This window comes from Oryzias melastigma, linkage group LG11 (assembly GCF_002922805.2).
Source record: "Oryzias melastigma strain HK-1 linkage group LG11, ASM292280v2, whole genome shotgun sequence".
In the NCBI taxonomy this organism is placed as follows: domain Eukaryota; kingdom Metazoa; phylum Chordata; class Actinopteri; order Beloniformes; family Adrianichthyidae; genus Oryzias; species Oryzias melastigma.
Window position 1 is genome coordinate 22,264,620 of NC_050522.1, and position 17,133 is coordinate 22,281,752.

Sequence of the window (17,133 nt, forward strand, 5' to 3'; positions counted from 1 at the left end):
CAAATCCAAAACACATGTGATCAGGACGAAGCTCCTTTAATAATGAATCATGCATTGAACACAATTTCACAATAGGCAATGTTCCATGACCTAATCATATACAATAATAAAGTTAAGTTATCTTTGACAATGGACATGAGATAAAATGCCAAATATTAAAAATAATAAACAAATGAAAGCTGAATTCACAATAAACAAAATAATTACACTCATAAAGAGCAGCAATGTAACCACACAAATACATTCAGTTATCTGTTTTCAACTTTTCCGTGTTACTGCACTGAGTCCATGAACACACTCATGTATTTTGGGCAAATCAAAGAAACCGCGGCACTAAATGGAGGTAAAATGGCGGCGGTACAACACATTCTGAAAAATACACCTCTTACAAGTTTAGAAACGTTCAGTGCTCCTCTACAACAATCATCCATTACTTTAAAATGACTGCAACACTCCTGTCACTTTTAACACAGTTAAACAACGTACCTGTGGACAAATCCGAAACACATGTAATCAGAACGAAACTCCTTTAATAATGAAGTTCCCTCATGTAACTCTTTCGTTGATTGTCCACAACGGCACAGCAGCGCCAACAGCACCACCCGCTGGCAGTTACGTGTAATGCACCCAACTCAAACATGCTATTGAAACAAATTTAAAAAAAAAAAGGTGGGGGTGTTTATTTTTTCTCTCTCTTTTTTTTAACCGACTACATGTGCAAAGTTTACTGAACAACGGTAAAAAAAAAAAAAAAAAGGAATATAACCAACTCCTGTTGTAAATATTTTTGTTACAATCAAACTTCAATTTCATAAACGTTATTATGAATATGGAGTGCATTAAAACAGTTTATTAATACACTGATGTCTTCTAAACAAAATAGAAAAATAAAAAAATAAAAATAATGGACGATCAAATGTATGCCCGTTTTTACGAGCAAGTGGAGTCGTGAGAATAAACTCAACATTTACAGCTGTATGTGTGTATATATATATACACACACACACATATATATATATATATATATATATATATATATATATATATATATATATATATATACAGTAGATGAATGTCTGTATATGTATATTGAGTGTAGCCCCTACTAACCTCTGCATGTTCGTTGATGAGGAAGAAAGTGATCAAAAGACTCAATTGGAATTTAGTCAATTTATTAAAAGTTGGATCAGACTCGTACAGACATCTCTGGGTCTCAGGACATGCACAGACAACGGATAGTAAAACATGATTGGTTATAAATGTTTAAGGCAGGCTTTATTTGGCTCCAGGCCAATGTTCTGTCAGAAAAGGGGAAAGCCCCCAGGACCGTAGCACCTTTGTATGGTCATCCTCACCAAATCTAAAGCTTGAGTGGTCAATGCCTCAGACCCTTGTCCCGCCAACAAGGTAATTTGTGGCTTTGTTTACTAGTGGAAAAGAACTAATGAGTACCATAAAACTTCCCCTGACTGGTTTAACTAGTCTCGAGCTCCATGTGGTTAATGTAACAATACTTTCATCAATGTGTTAATAATAAAATATAAATGTGTAGTATAGCATAAAAATATAAAAAAAAACTTCATTTAATATAAAAATCCATATATATATGTATATATTACACATATAAACATTATACACACTAGACATATAAGCAAATATATAAAATACTTTGTGACAGCCATTTAAAAAATGTATGCAGTAGTAAAAAACATGTTAAAAAATAAAACAAATATTTTTAACTAACATTAAATGTTTGTTTTCTTTACTGTTTTAACTTTAACTTAACACTTCCCTAATCTTTAGACTGCTAAATGCTGGAATAAAATGTCTTCTTGTTGTTGGTCTTCTTCGTGGGGTCAGACTGAAAAAAAAATAAAATAAAAAAATAAATACATAAATACATAAATAAAACAAATCAAAGAAACCTTTCAGTTTTATCAGAAGTTAACATATACTGTGTAAAGTTGATCCTTCATTGAATGCATGTCAGCAAACCCAAAAAATAATTAGGTTTGGTATTTAACATGGTGTAGGCAAACATAGGATTCCAGGTGGAATTTAAATATTATAAGATTAAAGTACATGGAGAAAACACTTCTGAGCTCAATTGTAAATCTTTATGGTTAATAGGGATTCAGCATATTGTACAATTTATCTAACAGTACAAGTAGATACTGATGAGAAGTAATTACTGTTAAGAAAGAACTGTTATTGTTGATTATAGTTTTCTTTTTTTTTTTACAGATTTTACGAAAAATATATAAAACTTCTAAATTCAATTTGGGGATTTACATGATAAAGATAAAAAAGGAAAAGGAAACAGATGTGTTCAAATCAATCAATCAAATTTTAAATGGTAAAAAAAAAAAAAAATGAAAGAGCATTTTATGATTTTTATCTGAGCAAGTAATAAAGCAGGGGTCAGAAACGTTTATGACCTGCAGTGCCAATTCAAAACTTTCTCCTTAACAAGTGTGCCATCACCAGCCATAATGTAAACTCTGTTTTTGTTCATCTTTCGGCTTATCCTGTCAGGAACCACCACAGAGAATCAGCTGTCACTGATTCACACAGGTGGTTATGCAGAGAATCTTATGCTGGAAGACAGAATCCTTTGTTTTTACGGTACAGAGAGATCAAGTTATGCAGCAGAATGAAGAGTCTTGTCTAAGGTCCTACACCAGCCAACTGAGCTATCCAGCCACGTCTAAGTACAAAATGTGAACTTTAATCTAAAAAATACAATAAAAAATCAGTATATCTTAAAAAATAGTAATTTATAAACAGCAGGTCAACTAGCTTTTTTTGAACATATTAGCTCAAAATTGTGCTTTCGTAATAATATTGCAAAAAAGAAAATCGTTTAAATAGTATTGCAACTATGTTTTTTTGAAAACTAAAAGTACTGCATTTGTGATTTGTCATACTAACAGCAACATGATCGGATTCACCAGAACAAAATATCCTTAATATTTCTAAGAACTTCACAACTATTAATGAAAAAAATAAAAGCATAAACAAGTGTATGCTTTTGGCTTTTTACATTTTTGTTACATTATGAGACCTGAGTAACTAATCTAGAAAAATAACATATTAAGTTGAAACTCTATTAATTCTGTTCCCTTTTTTTTTTTTTCTAACTCGAGAGGTTAGGAAGTATGAATGATGACGAGACACCAAACTGTTAGAGATTCCGAGTCATCTGCTCCAAATGCTGTAGAAACAACAGCTGTGAAAATATATCATTTATATCAATGAATGTTTAATATAGTTTATTAGGACCTAACCTACCATTGATCTTCTTAATGAGGGGTTTGGTGTTCTCTGGAGAGGAGATAAAGTTTACAAATGTACAAAGACAGAAATATTAAACATATTACACACGTAGCAAAATTTAATTAGATTTATCTTAAAATAGAGAAAAATACTTACTTGGTTGGGAATTCCCCTCGGGGATGACACCTACAAAGAAAAAAAAATACATTAGGGTAGGATTTTGCCAACCTTTAGCTGATTAAAAAAGTGTTTGTAAGAAAAACACTTACCGCTCTTGGGAGTTTGATCAAAGGACTATTTTCTGAACCTGCAGCAAAAGAAATTAAAGTAATAAAAAAGTACTTAACTTTTAGTGCCCGTTTTCTTAATTTTCAAATCTTTAAAACAATTTAAAAATATATTTTCTGGATAAAAATTGTTTGGTTAATAATATTCATCACATAAAACATATTAAATAATCATAATGTGCAAACTAAGAGCATTTTTTGTATATATTTAATATAATTTGCCATAAACACATTTGCATGTCTATAACATTTAAGAATGTTTTTTTATTTTACAAACAAACACTATTCTAAAACAACAGACAAACAACATCAACCTCTTCATGAATAAGGAAACAAACAACATTGCAGAAAAGAGAGACACTTACTTATGGTAGGAGTTGAAGAAACAGAAGGATTTTCTTGTGAAGTTCCTACAGAAAAACAAACTTCATACAAAAGAAAGTCAGAGTTTGTAAAGCTTAAACCAAACGTTGAAAATGCTGTTCTGATAAATGTACATCATGTTGTATATTTAAAGATTAAGATCATCAAGTGCAAGTTGATCTAATACAGTTATAAGAGAAATGAGATGAAACTTTCTGTGCTTACGATTTCTCTTGAACACAATCACCACTAGGACAAACACAAGCACAAGCAAGACGACTCCAACAACAACAACGCCAACAGCAATAGCTCCTCCTGCGTCATCATTTAAAGGAAGATGTCGATCTAAAATGAAGAAAATAACAATTTTCTTTAATATCAAATGTTTGTTTTTCTTTTGACAAGCTTCAAATGACATTTGCTGTCTAAAGCAGACATCTATTTCTAACTTTATTAATCAAACTTTATTTGTAAAAAGTGCTTCTCATGCTTTCTGCAGCTCAAAGTGCTTTAGAATGAAAAACAACAGTAGAACTGTTCTAGTTGAGGAAATAAAAAATTAAAAAAAAAAAATCCTATTTACCCCAGGTCTTCTCAGCATCTATACCGAATTTTTTATTGGTGACTCTGCAAGTGTAATTTGCAGAGTCTGTCCTCAGAATCTCCACATGGTCTCGTCTTTGTAGAGTGTCATCGTCATTTGGACGAACGCCGGTTGAAAGCAGCCCATCATCTGCTGTTAGAACACGGCCGTTTCTCTTGATCTCCATAGTAATATTCTTTGGATAAAAGCCTGTGGCTAAGCAGGTCAGCACAATGTTTGTTTTTTCTTTAGCTCGTGTTGCAAACATGAACACATCAGGTGGTTCTGTAATGAAAAACAGAAGGTAATGCTATCAGGATTGATATTCAACAGTATGCAAAATATCTAAATTTAGTAACGCAAAACATATATACATACATATTTATGTATGTATATGTATATGTATGTACATACATACACACATATATATATATATATATATATATGTATATATATGTGTATGTATATCTCACATCTAGTCCATTGTAGTGGTGGATAAAGAACAGAGGAAAGCCGTTGTGGTGGATGTGTCAGTACCAAGCGATGGTAACATGAAGAAGAAGGAACATGAGAAACTAGAGAAATACTAGGGACTCAGAAAAGAACTGTAGACTGCTTGGAAGGCGACAGTGGTGCCCGTGGTAATTGGAGCACTCGGGGCTGTAACCTCCAAGCTGGAGGAGTGTCTACAGCAGATCCCTGGAAAGACCTCAGATATCTCAGTCCAGAAAAGCGCAGTGCTAAGAACAGCTAAGATACTGCAGGACCCTCAAGCTCCCAGACCTCTGGTAGAGGACTCGAGCTAAGAGGAGAAAACCACCCGCGAACGGTGAGAGGGGCGTTTTTTTGTTTGTTTGTTTTTTTAAATATATTTTATTTTTTAAATTTACATCTGGAATCTAAGTTATTGGTGAGCAGAAGGCAGCAAAAGGTTTAACATACTGGTAATGGAGGCATTTATGAGCTCTGATGTTGAATAAACGAGGAAAGTTTTCATCATGTCCATGCACTCCTTCATGTTATAAGGCACTGTCACAGGGGAGGGTGTTCCAGCCTGGATTACATTTCCGTCAAAATTGAACATGTCCAAGCTACGCTTAAACTGGAGGGTACCATTTTTATCCTCTTCAGCGAAACAGCCATATAACCACTGAAGAACATGAATGCCTGAGGGGAGATGGAAGACAAACATTAAAAACAAACGTTATATTCAGGTAATAAAACATGTGACAACGTTCATTTATAAAATAGATTGCATTAATATTATATTCTATGGAGAATGATTATTTAATTGAATATTGTTGCTGTTATACATAACCTTTGAGACTTGATCTCCTTTGGCTGATCAGGGTTTCGAATCGCTTCTCTTCTCCCTTCTCAAACTCTGTACCTTTATCCCAGTATTCCTGTTCGAGTATCTCCTTCATCCACTTCTGTTTGGGAATTTTCTTTTGAATAGTGCTGTCATAGTAGTAGATCATTCTGTCGTCCAGCAGACCAATAGCAGTGAATTCGTGGATGCCTGTGAGGTTCACAGGTTTGGAGAAGACTGTGCAGGTGTGCATCAGAGAGTGTATCTCTGCAAATAATAATTAATAAAAAAAAAAGTGAGGCCACACATTCAGAAAAAATGTAAATATTGCACTTAATTAGCTAAACTGGTTTGCAACAGTAGCCCACACAAAAGTGAAACCACACATCAAGTGAGTTTGTAACAATATGGATATTTCAAGAGTCCCTTTCTCCAAACAAGATTTCTATTTCGAAAGCAGAATTTGATGCTTTTCTAAACAGAAGTCATGCTTTTAAAAAACAGTTTATTTAAAACTGGATTAGACAAAATGTATTTCAAGCAATCAAAGCAAGAATGCATAATGAATCAACAGAAGTTTACATCCACACAAATATGTATCAAACATTTAATAATTAGACATTAAATATTAGATTGCTTAAAACGGAGTGGGTGGACACAAACGCAACGCTCAAACCTTTATAGACAATTAAGGTTCAAAATTATTAAATGAAAACAAAATCTGCTCACTGGAAGAATTTTGTAACTTTAATAATGTGAAGCGCTCTGTACAAGAAACATGGCAGAGATTTATATGTCTTCAAAAGAAAACCAGCACAAAGTCTGAGGTTTGTTTGCAATCTTTTTGCAATTTCTGAAACATTATATTTTGTTCTCTTAAACAGCTTAATTTTGACCTTTTAGTCTAGTTCCAGGGTCAGCAATCTACGGCACGCGTGCCACCTGAGGGAAAGACAGTGGCACGCCAGGGTGTGAAAACAAAAAGCTATTTTGTCGTCTGTTTATATTTTTCGGATTTGAAAAGAGTGATCATCTCTTCACACAAGGATCTTTGGTCTCCACCCTTGAATCTAGACAAATCTAAAGAAGCTCCGGCTGATGGGTGCTGGTCCACTGTCTTCTGGATCACCGATTACCTGACAGACAGGCTGCAGTTTGTCTGGCTGGGCAGTGTCCTATCTGATGTGGTGATGAGTGGTGTGGGAGCCCCACAGGGCACTGTGCTCTCTCCTTTCCTGTTCACCCTGTACACCGCTGATTTTCAGTACAACTCAGAGTCTTGCCACTTACAGAAGTTTTCTGATGACTCTGCAATTATTGGGTGTATAAGCGGAGGTGTACAGGGGGCTGGTGGACAGATTTGTGGAGTGGGCTGGAGAAAATCAACTGCTGCTTAATGTCGACAAGACCAGAGAGATGGTCATCGACTTTAGGAAGAAGAGCACAGCACCGCAGCTCCTTAGCATCCTGGGTAAGGACGTTAAGGTCGTTGAGGAGCACAAGCTGAGCTGGACGGCTAACAGCACGGCTGTCTACAAGAAGGCCTGCAGCAGACTTTATTTTCTAAGAAAGCTGAGGTCCTTCAATGTGTGCAGCAAAATGCTGGAGATCTTCTACCAGTCAGTGGTAGCCAGCACTCTGTTCTTCTCTGTGGTCTGCTGGGGGGGCAGCATCGCTGCAGGGGACACCAACAGGCTGAACAAACTGATAAGGAAGGCTGGCTCCATCATCGGCTGCAAGCAGGACACCTTTGAAGCTGTGGTGGAGAGGAGGACCCTCAACAAGCTGCTATCCATCATGGATAACCCAGACCACCCTCTCCACCCAGTTCTGGACAAACAACGGAGCGCCTTCTCCAAAAGGCTCAGACAACTCCGCTGTTCCAGGGACCGCCACAAGAAATCATTTCTGCCACATGCAATAATACCGTATAACTCCTCATCGCTCTGTAACAGATAACCCACCAACTGACTTTTTAAATGACCATTGTCCATTACTGCCTCAATTTGCACACTCCCTATTATTATATTCTGCACAGTACAATTTGCACAATTGTTTTTTTTTTTTGTATATTCTTTCCTTAACTATTGTAAATATTGATTTTTCTCTATATGTTAATATCTTCTGTATATGCCTAATACTGCAGCAGTCTAATTTCCTAGCCTGGGATGAATAAAGTATTTCTATTCTGTTCTATCGTACTGCTCCTTAATATTACCATATTTCACCTACTGTATAGAAGTTTGGGGTAATAATGATAAGAGTTCACTACATCCTCTCTTTTTGCTTCAGAAACGAGCCATCAGAATTATACATAAAGCCGGTTATCTTGATCACACTAACAATTTATTTTATCAATCCAGAATTTTAAAACTGTATGACCTTGTTGATTTTTACACTGCACAGTTACTATACAGAGCTAGCGGGAAAACATTACCGTACAATATCCAGAAACAGTTCTTAGAAAAAGAAGGAGGAACAAACTGAGAGAATGCAGGAACTTCAAGGTCAGATTGATAAGAACCACAAAGAAAAGTTTCTGTGTTTCTGTGTGTGGCACAAACTCTGGAACAAGTTAAGTAATGAGCTCAAACAATGTTCAAGCATTTATACATTCAAGAAAATGGATAAAGAAACTCTAATCTCACAATATGAAGATAAGACGAAAAGATCAACTGGTGTTTGAAGAATTCCAAATGTCTGAACTTGAATGTGATAAAATAATCAAAGCTTTTTCTAAATGCAATTAATGAGTTTTATGTTATGTAATAAGCAGTAATGATTACTGAAAAGTTTACAGTCACTATGGTATTGATTTTTTATACTTGATCCAAAATATGTAGCAATGATTACAGGATTATTGTAATTATGTGTTCTAAAGATAATCAATAATTATTACATATTGTGTGAATCATTAATGTTTACTGACAAAATAGAATTCAGAGAATGATTAATAAGAACTCTATTGTTACTTTAAAACTTGATTTCAATGTGTAATTATTATTTTTCTGCATCAATATGACATCGTATTTGGTGATAATCAATGAGTATTTCATATCTGTTACATGATGTATGATTGATGTTACTGTTAACTGAAATAATGTTTGACGAGATTAATCAATACTCAACAAGCACTTTGCTATTGGGAATTTAAAAAAAAACAAAACAAAAAAAAACAGATTACATAATTATGCAAAACAGTGAAATGAAGTAATTAAGTATGGGTGGGATTATATAAGTTTGCTTCTTCCCACTCCTTTTCAAGCAATCGATCAAACTCTACTGACTTTAGTTAATTATCACAAAAAATGAATGAACCAAATGTGACATAAGTGTGTTTTATTTTTGTTTTCTATTTTCTAATCAATGGATTTAATTGAGTTTGAAATAATTGTGTTTTGTACTGTATTTTTCAGTCTATGCTTGAAGTAAACCAATCAACCAATCAATCAATCAACCATAGCGTCATAAGGAAAGGACGCAGCGCTGTGACCCCGCCCACCGATATAAACGCTGCAGACTTTTTTATTTTTTTCAATAAAACTTCATTGCTTCACACAACACACATTACTCTCAGCGCCAGCCTTCATGATCGGGTGATTTAAATTAATGCACACCGTAGAAAAAAAAGGTTGCCACAGTGAAATTAAAAAGCTGTGATAATTCCTGTTTTCTGAAACTGTTACCGACAGTGGGGGTGGCACGGATGTCGCCCTGGGCGAGCCACACCAGTAGCGCCCCTTCAGAGCCCCCCCCATTACAAAGCTATTACAAAATGATGTGAGTTTTATGAGTGTAATGCTGCGATTGACCTCTAGGTGTAAAAAGATTTTGAAAATTGGGTTTTCTCTCTATCCTTTGAACAGAACTGGTTTCAGGTTGTGAAAGTTTTGCAATGTATTCCTTGGGGGGTGAGGGGCTCTACTGGTGTGGCTCGCCCATTGCGACATCTGTACCAGGACCGCCACTGCCTGTTAAAAGAATTTCTAGAGAAATGAAGATGCTTTTCTTTTTGGAAGTTTTCTCCTCTTAAGTTAATGCGGCCAATTTGTCATTTTAATTTGCAGTCTGAGATTGAAGAGGTTAATTTAAGTTTCTGTATCTTATTTCATAGTTCTGACGGGGAATTTCATAGCACTGTTGGGGCCTGTAGAGAGCATGTGAAGGCATGTAAAAGAATGTTGTTTGTTAAAGCCAAGAACTGTTTTCCTTCAAGAGGAGTAACAGCTTTTACTAAATAAAGATTGATTGATAAATTCAGTTTTTTGAATAATAACCAACCAAAGTCAGATTAAACCCAGATTAACTTTCTGTTCTGCCAAATGTCAATATGAAATGTGAACATGTTTTAAAATTAATGTTAAGCTGATCACCACTGCATTTACTGGGAGGTAAAAATGAAGAATGATGATGTCCAGTTACAGAATATTTAAATCCCTATAAATACCAAACTAATGAAAAAGTAAATCATACACGTGTTTTCTTTATTAAGTTGTGAAGTTCTTAGAAATATTGATGATATTGTGTTCTAAAGTATCCAATCCTATTACTGTTAGTACAACACACTACAAATGCAGTATTTTTGGTTTCAAACCAACATAGTTGCAATAGTACTTCAACTATTTTCTTTGTGCAATATTATAATAAAACCACAATTCTGAGCTAATATGTTAAAAAAAACTATTTGGAATTAAATTTTTTTCAGATATGTTGGAAATGTCTTTGTAGTTCACATTACAATTAGAAGTGGCTGGATAACTCAGTTGGCTGCATGTACAACGTTCAGTTTTCACAGCGGCAATGAGCTAAAATCTAGTGAGGGTCCTTAGACAAGACCCTTCATGCTGCTGCATAACTTGATCTTTCAGGATTGTGTCCGAAAAATCATTCGGCATAAAACTCTGCATAACCACCTGTGTGCCGAAAGGCAAACGACAACAGAGATCACACGATAGTTGGTGATGGCACAGTTGTTGAAGACAAAATTTTGAATTGGCACTTCATGTCATAAACATTGCTGACCCCTGGTCTAGTTTAAAATTTGCAGTTGAACCTATGATATTGTTAAAAATGTCAAAACTTACCACTGCTTGCGGTGTTTATGGCGACCAACACATAGTGAATCATGATGAAAAACATAGTCAGTCGCTGATCCTCTTTTTATTGAAGACGCAACACTAAATGATACGTTGGTTCCTCTTTTGTAGGAGGTTTCAGGTTTGCTCGTACATTGGAGTGTTCACCTTCTCATGCTTACATTTTGTTTCTACCAGACACTCCCACATACAGTAATCCTGTCCTGTCTCACCCCCATACCAAAGTTTAACCCTCTGGAACCTAGAGTCTAAAGCTCAGTTTTTGTTTACATTGAATTTCACCTCAGTATTTTCAATTTGAAAGACTACATGCTTATTTGGCATCATTTTAATCAGCACAACCTCTTCTATGTGACACTTATTTAGTCATTTTTCCATGTCAAATTCACACACATAAAATCATGCAAAAACAGAAAATTCTGTCTGGATAAAAGGGATTCATTTTGCTGTGGATGTTTAACAAACTGTTTTCACAACACAGAATTGAGGTTTTAGGTGTAATTTCATAAAACAAAACAAGTAAAAAAAAAGAAAACAAGAATAAATGTAGTCAACAAACTAATCAACACATTTTTGATTGAAGTCACCAAAAACAATTCCAGGCGAAATTCACAGATGTTTATTTGGGCCACATATGAACAGTTTCTGTTGATAGAACTTCATAGACCACACAGGTCAATGATGTGATTTTTTTTTTATGCTGATCAGTTTTATACTATCTGCACTTGTGCAACTTTCCTCAAATCTGCGATTAGCTTCACTAGTCAGCTGCATTTATAAATCTACAATTTCTCTCCACTTCATACCAATTAATTATGCACGATGCCTTTTCTCCAGCAGCTCCTGTTCTAGTTTACCTCTTTGTGCACTGAATGCCTTTATAATAATATAATAATAATCTTTTTTTATATAGCACCTTTTAAGATAAAACCAAAAAGGGCTGAAAAATAAAATACAGAGTAACAAAGTCATATAAAAACAAAGTTAAGAAAAATCTATTTTAAAAATATGTTTTCAGCTGCTTTTTGAAAGAAAACACTGAGTCTGGGAGGAAGGGAGTTCCAGAGAGATGGAGCTACTGCTGCAAAGGCTCTTTCACCCTTATGTTTCAATTATTATAATTATTTTTTTGTTTATCCTTTGTACTCACTTGTCTCATTTGCGTTTTTTTTTATTGTCTCGTATTAGTTCTCTTAAGTGATATATTTGCTCGTCTTAATTTTTTTGTGGGTGTGACGAGTAGATAGGAAAACAACAAGTTCATATTAGTTATTTACCAAAGACTGTGTGCTTACAGTAAATAGCTCAGCCACCACAGAGCCATGGGATTTTTCCCGATGTTTACAATCTCAGCACACAATCTTGAAAACATTTTGCAGCAGCATATCTTTTGACGTAAGTGACATGCGCTAGCAAGTACGAGCAAGTTTTAACCTGCAGTCCGCAGGATGGAGAGCGCTGGTGAAGAACCAGGGTGGGGTGCGGGGGTGATGGAAGCACCTTCTCCTTGCCAAAGCTTTGCAGTGTGTTCTAACAACAGTTAACAAGGATTTAATAAATGATTTTTATATAAAAAAAGAAATACTGCAGCGACCCATCAGTTAATGATACATTAATTAACTGCAAATCAAACAAAAGAGAAATGACGTTCACTTACAGGAGTTCGGTCACTTTACTTAAAAACTTGTAGATTTACGAAATTTAACTCGTAAATTTATGACTTAACACTCGTAATATAACTTTTCTTTTTTTTGGTGGCCCTAATACTCTGTTGTAACATTTTACTTTTTAGCTGAAACAAATTAAACTCTTTCACTTTTAAATGGGACATAAAAAAAAAACATTTGAGAAGTAAATTACCGTTTTTAAAGGTGCTCCAAAAGATAAAGAAAACGAAAAAAAAGCGACTGGCAACATTTTTAAGAGTCGCTCTGCTTTTCTCCTCTGTTATGTTTTTGGGTGCACATGAAAGTACCTTCATTGTCTGCATTTTCTTCCTGGTTCTTTACTCCAACGGTGTGTCCAGTGCGGTTCAGGACATGGAATTATTTTTCTTGTTCTTTCACCTCATCACTTTAGTTAACATAAAAATTGCTCTTCTGAACAACAGAAATGAATCTATTAAACTTTGAAACTCCACACACGTTTATTTTGTTTTACTTTTTTAACAAAAGACTTAGATTTTGATATGGATCTCCCGCCATGTGGACGTATGTATATTTTAAGGTATTTTGCTGTTGGAATGAGCACTAAAAAGGTTCATACATTTGTAAATGTGCAAAGTTTACTGAAAAACGGTAAAAAAAAAAACTTTTCAAAGGAATATAACTAACTCCTGACTCCTACTGTAAATATTTTTGTAACAATCAAACTTCAATTTCATAAACGTTATTATGAATATGGAGTGCATTAAAACAGTCTATTAATACACTGATGTCTTCTAAACAAAAGAGAAAAATTCAAAAAAAGATAATGGACGATCAAATGTATGCCCGTTTTTACGAGCAAATCGAGTCGTGTGAGAAGAAACTCAACATTCACAGCCGTATGTGTGTGTATGTATATGTATATATATATGTATATGTATATTGAGTGTAGCCCCTACTAACCTCTGCATGTTTGTTGATGAGGAAGAAAGTGATCAAAAGACTCAATTGGAATTTAGTCAATTTATTAAAAGTTGGATCAGACTCGTACAGACATCTCTGGGTCTCAGGACATGCACAGACAAAGGATAGTAAAACATGATTGTTTATAAATCTTTAAGGCAGGCTTTATTTGGCTCCAGGCCAATGTTCTGTCAGAAAAGGGGAAAGCCCCCAGGACCGTAGCACCTTTGTATGGTCATCCTCACCAAATCTAAAGCTTGAGTGGTCAATACCTCAGACCCTTGTCCCGCCAACAAGGTAATTTATGGCTTTGTTTACCAGTGGAAAAGAACTAATGAGTGCCAAAAAACTTCCCCTGACTGGTTTGAACTAGTCTCAAGCTGCATAAAAGTATAAAAAAAACTTCATTTAATATTTATTCATTAATTCATCCTCTTGACCGCTTCTTCCCTTTCGGGGTCGCGGGGGTGCCGGAGCATATCCCGGCTACTGATGGGCGGAGGCGGGGTCCACCCTGGACAGGTCGCCAGTCTGTCGCAGGGCCTCAATCACACATACATTCACTCTCACATTCACACCTAGGGGCAATTTAGAGTCACCAATTAACCTATGAAGCATGTTTTTGGACGGTGGGAGGAAGCCGGAGTCCCCGGTGAAAACCCACGCATGCACGGGGAGAACATACAAACTCCACACAGAAAGGTCCCAGCTTGGAGTCGAACCGGGGCCTTCTCGCTGTGAGGCAAGAGCGCTAACCACTGCGCCACCGTGCAGCCTTCATTTAATATAAAAATCCACATATATACATATATTACACTTATAAACATTATACACATTAGACATATAAACAAATATATAAATACTTTGAGACAACCATTTAAAAAATGTATGCAGTAATAAAAAACATGTTAAAAAATAAAACAATTATTTTTAACTAGCATTAAATGTTTGTTTTATTTACTGTTTTAACTTTAACTTAACACAGTGGCGGGCCGTCAGGGCCTGCAAGGCCTTCTCTGCTGGCCTAAAAATATCTGAATCACAGACTGATATTAATTATTATTTATTTCCGTGAATACGTATTCTATAATTCCAAATGCTCTGTCTTCGTCCTTTCATTGCTGTCTCCCTGGCTGTGCTGCTTCCAGACGTGTATTTTCCTATTTAAGCATTAACCAATCACATTGCAGCACCATTTGTTGCTAGGGTCAAAGAAATCTGCCCGGAGGCCTTCACAATCAGTTCTGCGGGCCCTGTAGCATAAAATAATTGTCGACCAAACTGTTGCTTCAACCAATCAGATCTGGAGGAGACCACGTGATAGGCCAGCTAGCAGGCGCACGGAAACGTCATCATTTTCACGCGCTTTGATTGGACAGCTCGCAGCTCGCTCTGGTTCTGCTGACGGACACAGGTGCCGAGGAGCGGCGTGTCAGGTTTGAAGATGTTACCAGTGGAAAGCGTCTGATCGTCTGATTTTTCGTGGAAAATGAATGTCTGGGTAAAGTTGTGGCACAGTTTTGTCTGGCACGGCTAAAGGAGTTCCGTGACTCCATTGAGCGGGAGTGAAGCTGAAATCTACGAGGCTCCTGAACGCACCGCGGACGCGTGCAGCGCAAAATCCTCGCGCAAATATTATTTTCCAGACACAGACCTTGATCGATCACAAAAACTGATGTTTGTCTCCCTCCTGGACCACAAGAGGCTTCAGGAATACCAGAACATTTTCCAGCTTATCACAGCCACGGAACACTTTCCATCTGCGAAACGCACGGATTCTGCACGACAGAGTGGTTGAAATCTTCTTGAGGATAGAAAGGATGGATTTTGTGTTTAAATAATCTGGATTTTTGGTGAGTACAATTTTGCTATCTCCCTACATAATATTGAAATTTTATCAGGTTATTGTTGATGCTTTTGGTGTGTGTGTGGCAGCTGTACCTGCAGTAGAAGTTTTATTGCCATAAAATAGTTAATGACGGTTGGATTGATTCAGATGGAGCACTACTGAAGGCCTAGGTGTGAAATGCACGGCCCGCCACTGACTTAACACTTCCCTAATCTTTAGACAGCTAAATGCTGGAATAAAATGTCTTCTTCTTGCTGGTCTTCCTCGTGGGGTCAGACTGAAAAAAAGAAATAATAAATAAATAAAACAAATCAAAGAAACCTTTCACTTTTATCAGAAGTTAACATATACTGTGTAAAGGTTGATCCTTCATTGAATGCATGACAGCAAACCCAAAAAAATAATTAGGTTTGGTATTCAACATGGTTTAGGCAAACATAGGATTCCAGGTGGAATTTAAATATTATAAGATTAAAGTACATGGAGAACACACTTCTGAGCTCAATTGTAAATCTTTATGGTTAATAGGGATTCAGCATATTGTACAAATTATCTAACAGTACAAGTAGATACTGATGAAAAATAATCACTGTTAAGAAAGAACTGTTATTGTTGATTATAGTTGTTTTTTTTTTGTTTTGTTTTTTTTACAGATTTTACGAAAAATATATAAAACTTCTAAATTTAATTTGGGGATTTACATGATAAAGATAAAGGAAAAGGAAATAGATGTGTTCAAATCAATCAATCAAATTTTAAATGGTAAAAAAAAAAATTAAAGAGCATTTTGTGATTTTTATCTGAGCAAGTAATAAAGCAGGGGTCAGAAACGTTTATGACCTGGGGCCCGTTTCAAGAAGCAGGTTTTGTTGGAACTCTGAGTTCGTGAACTCCAAATTCAGTAAAACTCTGAGTTTTCGGTTCCAGAAAGAGGGATAACTCAAACCCGGGAAAGTGAGCGAAACAAAGCCCGTTCCAAGAAGCGGGTTAGGATGAACTCAGAATCAATCACTATGGTAACTGAGTCTGTGAACGAAACCTGGTCGGTAGCAGGTTTTCTTCAGGAAACTTAGAGTTCTCTGAGGTCTCCGCCCCTTTTTAAAGTGAAAGATGATCAAATATGAGTTCTTCATTAACATTTAGAGAACATTCACATTAGAGACGTCACGTTTCCACCACGCAGAAACCAGAATGACATGTTCATTCATAGGATCACGTAGAGAGGAGGCTGATTAATCCAGAGGAAATGTTATTTACGTCGGTAGAGGATTTGGAGGACAAGAGTCGACTGGCTGCAGTTTCCTGATTCATTTTTATTTCAGCGATATTATAAATAGTGAGTTTTTCCAGGGACTCGCTATACAGTTTTCTTTTCCTTATTTTAGACCCAAAACAATTGAAATTATGGAATGTCAAACACCGAGAAACCATCTCAACCCATCTACCATCCTTCGTTGGCGTCAAACATTAGCTCAGTTATCAGCAACACTGCTTCTCACTGTGGAGTTTGCAAGTTCGATTCCCGGTCTACGGAATTTGTTTTTACGCTTAAAAAAGAATTCGGCGAGTAGTTTTTAAGTCTTTAGAATTAAAATTAAATAAATGCTTTTTTTAACATATGTCAGGCAGCTACAGTTTCTTTTTAGCGTGCAGTGATATCCGTGTGTGTAGGTGGGGGGTTACCAAAACTGGTTATTCATGCGATTACAGAGATTACTGGTTAAATTAGTAACAGATCAAAAACCATTCCTTACTCAA

At 35.9% G+C, this 17,133-nt stretch overlaps 2 protein-coding genes across 3 annotated transcripts in view; both read right to left on the reverse strand.

The window, feature by feature from the left end:
• Window positions 1-20: 20 nt before the first annotated feature.
• Window positions 21-11,176, reverse strand: LOC112162569 (H-2 class I histocompatibility antigen, Q7 alpha chain). Its single transcript, XM_024298378.2, has 10 exons — window positions 10,906-11,176; window positions 5,828-6,088; window positions 5,452-5,676; window positions 4,510-4,794; window positions 4,152-4,271; window positions 3,929-3,988; window positions 3,546-3,583; window positions 3,433-3,462; window positions 3,292-3,324; window positions 21-1,861 (listed from the first exon to the last, which is right to left on the reverse strand). Exons 1-10 carry the CDS (start codon window positions 10,958-10,960, stop codon window positions 1,808-1,810), a joined length of 1,161 nt encoding a protein of 386 aa, XP_024154146.1. The 5' UTR covers window positions 10,961-11,176; the 3' UTR covers window positions 21-1,807.
• Window positions 11,177-15,460: 4,284 nt separating this feature from the next.
• LOC112162438 (class I histocompatibility antigen, F10 alpha chain) overlaps window positions 15,461-17,133 on the reverse strand; it is a 17,173-nt gene continuing 15,500 nt past the window's right edge. For both annotated transcript variants that reach the window (XM_036214209.1, XM_036214208.1), the window contains exon 10: window positions 15,461-15,652. In XM_036214209.1, coding sequence (XP_036070102.1) covers window positions 15,599-15,652 — 54 coding nt within the window. In that variant the 3' untranslated portion in view covers window positions 15,461-15,598. The remainder of the gene's footprint in view (window positions 15,653-17,133) is intronic.